Source organism: Rhinopithecus bieti, unplaced genomic scaffold (genome assembly GCF_001698545.2).
Source record: "Rhinopithecus bieti isolate Rb0 unplaced genomic scaffold, ASM169854v2 scaffold_13577, whole genome shotgun sequence".
Classification (NCBI taxonomy): Eukaryota; Metazoa; Chordata; class Mammalia; order Primates; family Cercopithecidae; genus Rhinopithecus; species Rhinopithecus bieti.
Window position 1 is genome coordinate 932,140 of NW_016807867.1, and position 4,849 is coordinate 936,988.

Sequence of the window (4,849 nt, forward strand, 5' to 3'; positions counted from 1 at the left end):
CAGGATGGTCTCGATCTCCTGACCTCGTGATCCGCCCGCCTCGGCCTCCCAAAGTGCTGGGATTACAGGCTTGAGCCACCGCGCCCGGCCTCAAGTCATTTTTAAGGGAGGGTCCAAAGTCTAGCATTTTGCCCACTGGAAAATACTTATAACCATTATTGCTGGTGATTATTCCATTATTCTAGGAGATGCACAAGGAATTGCATTTTTCAGTTTCTATATACAGGTACTAATATTTCCTCCCTGTGAAACCGCCTTTGCAAAGTTATAACCGAGGAAATTATGACAGTGAAATCAGACCTAACCAACTCCATCTTGCTTCTAACCTTTAAGCTGTGCTTGTTCATTCCCGGGCATAGGTCAGACTAACTTTGGGAAGGAATTCAGCTCATGGCTTGATTCTGAAACAAAATTGATAACAGCCCTTTCCCGAAAAGACCCCCTTCGTGCCTGGGGACCAGTCTGCCTTTGTAGGACTAACAAACTAGCTACAAGATTACAAATTACAATTTAGGGCCAGGCACAGTGGCTCATGCCTATAATCACTTTTGGGAAACGTTTCCCAAAGTGAAAGTTGGTGAAACCCCATTTCTACTAAAAATACAAAAAATTAGCCTGGCGTAGTGGCGCGCACCTGTAATCCCAGCTACTCAGAAGGCTGAGGCAGGAGAGTCCCTTGAACCCGGGAGGCGGAGGTTGCAGTGAGCTGAGATCGCGCCATTGCACTCCAGCTTGGGCAACAAGAGAGAAACTCCGTCTCAAAAAAAAAAAAAAAAAAAAAAAAAAATTTACAATTTAGGGGTCATGCAACTTCTGGCTCCAAGAGTCTGAACCTCCCTGATTTGCTCCCAGGGGTGATGTCACTATGGTGAGACCTAAGGTCAGTGCTTGAGATATTTTGCAGACCTTGCACTTGATGGATCAGCTGACACCACCCAGACCAGTAATCTGGCCCAATCAGTTCTGCCATCACACCTAGAAACAGAAAACATTAAGAAAACCTAACTTTGACCCCCTATGATTCCCTCTCCAGTCTGACCAATCAGCACTCCCTACTTCCCAAGCCCCTACCCGCCAAATTATCTTTAAAAACTCTAATCCCTGAATGCTCGCAGATACTGATTTGAGTAATAATAAAACTCCTCTGTCCCGCACAGCTGGCTCTGCGTGAATTACTCATTCTCCATTGCAAGTCTCCTGTCTTGATAAATCGGTTCTGTCTAGGCAGCAGGCAAGGTGAACCCATTGGGCGGTTACACTTGCTTGGATTCAGGAGGGTCCAAAGTCCAGCATTTTGCCCACTTGAAATTACTTATAATCATTATTGTTGGTAGTTATTCCATTATTCTAGGAGACACAGAAGGAATTGCATTTTTCAGTTTCTATCTAACGGGTCTTATGTTTCCTCCTTGCCTTAATTCAGTACTGGATAGCTCACCAACAAAGACTGGTCTCTTTAGGAAGTCTGTGCACAAGGTCTAAAGATAAGATCTAAAGAAAGGCAATTGTGATTTCAACTGGCTTATCACACAGCCAGGCCAGCTAATGGAAAACAAATCCAAGTATCTAAGGAGAGATAAGCAGAAATGCTACAGACAAGCAATTCAATGGGAATGGGGAAGTAATACTTCTACATGCTGAGTCAGATGAAAAAAGTGATCCTTGGCATGTTGTTTAACTGGCACTTTTTAAGGTTTCTTTTCAAAATGTCATGAAACGTTATATGTTTTGTTTTATTATAAAAAAATTTTAACACAGTAATATATGCTTAGAAAAATTCAGAGTATGTTAAGTATAAAGTATAAAGTGAAGGTTGCTTTTCATATCCTCCTCTATTTGTAAACACCAATACCACCTCCTCCTTCAAAAGTTTGTAGTTATGGCTCACGCCTGTAATCCCAGCACTTCGGGAGGCCAAGGCAGGCAGATCACAAGGTCAAGAGATGGAGACCATCCTGGTCAACATGGCAAAACCTTGTCTCTACGAAAAATACAAAAAAATTAGCTGGGCGTGATGGTGCGCACCTGGAGTCCCAGCTACTCGGGAGGCTGACTGCTTGAACCTTGGAGGGGGAGGTTGCCACTGGATTCCAGCCTGGCAACAGAGCGAGACTCAAAACAAAACAACAACAAACAAACAAACAACAGTTTGTAGTTTAGGCCAGGTGTTGTGGTTCATGCCTATAATACTAGCACTTTGGTAGGCCAAGGTGGGAGGATTGCTTGAATCCAGGAGTTCAAGACCAGCCTGGGCAACATAGTAAAAACACATCTCTATAAAAAGAAAAAAATGTACATTTAAATAATAAATAAATAAATAAATAAATAAAGTTTGTAGTTTAGTGCATTTTCTCTCCACTCTGTCAGTCAGGGTGGAGTGCAGTGGTGTGACCATGGCTCACTGCAGCCTTGACCTCCTTGGCTAGGTTCAGGTAATCCTCCCACCTCAGCCTCTCCAATAGCTGGGACTATAGGCACACACCACCACACCTGGCTAATTTTTGTATTTTTTGTGGAGACAGGGTTTCGCCATATTGCCCAGGACGGTCTTGAACTCCTGGGCTCAAGCGATCCACCTGCCTCAGCCTGCCAAAGTGCTGGGTTTACGGGAGTGAGCCTCTGCGCCTTGCCCATGCATTCTCTCAAGACCTTTCCTAGGCTACTCTCCTCTGCTGCAATCTATACATGTGCCAGCTTAAGCAGATGTTGAAGAGGGGGAAGCAAAATGACAATCATTTAAAAAAATTCTTATTGTGTACCCTCCCACTTCAAAGTTTGGCCTAATTGTAAATGAACAATTTAGGACTAGAAAAAAGTGGGTTTGTTTTGTATCAGTGGCATGTACTCCTGTTAACAATACAAAAGCAACCAAATATAGCACAAGCAATTCTCAAGATATGAACATCGAACTTATGGGAATGGTGATAAACTACCAGAATTTTGGCATTTTTAGGGCACATCTTGGATGACAGAACAATACTTACTCCTATAGTAACCGCTCTACCTTTCTTCCTCACCTCCACCAGGAGGGTGCACCACTGTTAACTGAAAACCACTGGCCAGGCGCAGTGCCTCGTGTATAATCCCAGCACTTTGGGAAGTGGAGGCGGGTGGATCACTTGAGGTCAGGAGTTCAAGACCAGCCTGGCCAACATGGTGAAACCCCATCTCTACTAAAATACAAAAATTAGCTGGGCGTGGTGGCACACACCTGTAATCCCAGCTACTCGGGAGGCTGAGGCAGGAGAATTGCTTGAACCTGGGAGGCGGAGGTTGCAGTGAGGCGAGATCGTGCCACTGTACTCCAGCCTGGGTGACAGAGCGAGACTCTGTCTCAAAAAAAAAGAAAACCATTGCTAGCCCCTCACCCATCACACAATGCACGTCTATGGGGAGCCTGGCGCTAAACCATTTGGAGATGACCTGCTTCTGGGTCAGGGTTTCGGACACAGCAGAGAGCTCCCTCGCTGCGATCTATTGAAAGTCAGCCCTCAACACAAGGGTTTGTTAAAAAAAAAAGAAAGAAAGAAAGAAAGAAAGAAAATCATTGCTATGAGTCAGGGTTTTTATTAATAGTAGAATTTCCTGGGTCCAACTGTACTGCTCACTAATCACCTACTAATAGCAACCTTGAATGCCCTTACTATGCAAAGAATGAAGATGGTGACTGGAGCCAGGGAGATGTTTATCCTTCCTGGCCTAGGAGGACACTTCAAGGGGTCCAATGGAGTTAAAAGATTGCTTAAGTGGGTACCTTGTTTCTCAGGGATGGGTCTGCCCCTGCTTCTAGGAGCAGCGCAACTGTTTTAATGTTCCCGCTGAGCACTGCTGCATGGAGCGCTGATGTCCCGTTCTAAGAGAAAATGACAGTGTGTGTCAGGAGTGAGCTCACAGCCATTGGCATTCAGCATGTCTTTCATCATAAACCATCTGGGTGATAAGACTGTAACCTCATACCCTTAAGCTTCCTTATCTTGCCTTGTACTTTTCAAAGTCACGTCAGCCCCTAGTATAGTGTCCTTGGATACACAACTGATGGTCAGTACAAATATTGCTAATGTTCTGTTACACGTGAACTAAGGAATCGGGCCGAGGGGGCACATGACTTCATGGTCACTCAGTCTGTTTTACACACTTTGGAACTTGTTGCCAAAGAAACAACAACGCCGTGCCCAACATTTTTGTTCTTCAAGGACAATACATACAGTCTTTGTAGTTTTGCTGAGCCACTTCCAGCAAGGCTAGAGGAACAACTGTTTAGCCAACGAGCTGACCTGTCAGCCCAGCTACAGATACTCTGAGCACTCAGGTGGGCAGGACTGTGACTGTGGAGCTACAGGGCTTAAGAGGAAGAGTATGTGGGGTGAGGCAATGCCCCAGAACTTTGAGTTGGAGCATTTTTGAGCACAGAAGGGCCTCACAGATGAGCTGTTAATGTTTTATGACATTTATTGCAAATATTTATCAAAATAAGAAACCAGCTAAATGCAGCATGTAGCTGGACCAGGGAGAGGAGGGGAGGAGACTATAACAAAACTAATAACAGTGGGCAGCCATAGGACATGGTTCTAGAGGGTACATATGTCTATAAACAGTACCTAAATGCAAACTTAGTTTCCTAATTAATTACTCATAATAGAAACCACTCTGATTTTGTAAAAAAGTAAAATCTCATACCCAGAGAAAAATTCCAGCAAAGCATTTTTCTATGGTTGCTTTTAAATACCTATGATAATTCACTACTCTTGTAACAATGTACTTGTCTAAATTTTAGCCAATCTATCAGCTTCACCTGTGTGCAACATGGGTCAGAATTTTTTTTTTTTTTTTTTTTTTTTTTTTTTTTTTT

General features: G+C 43.7%; 1 protein-coding gene across 1 annotated transcript in view; it reads right to left on the bottom strand.

Annotated features, from left to right (window-relative positions):
* Window positions 1–4,849, bottom strand: part of ANKRD29 (ankyrin repeat domain 29) — a 68,185-nt gene that overhangs the window by 12,488 nt on the left and 50,848 nt on the right. The window contains exon 9 of the mRNA XM_017883981.1: window positions 3,755–3,853. Within this exon, the coding sequence (XP_017739470.1) occupies window positions 3,755–3,853 (99 nt within the window). The remainder of the gene's footprint in view (window positions 1–3,754; window positions 3,854–4,849) is intronic.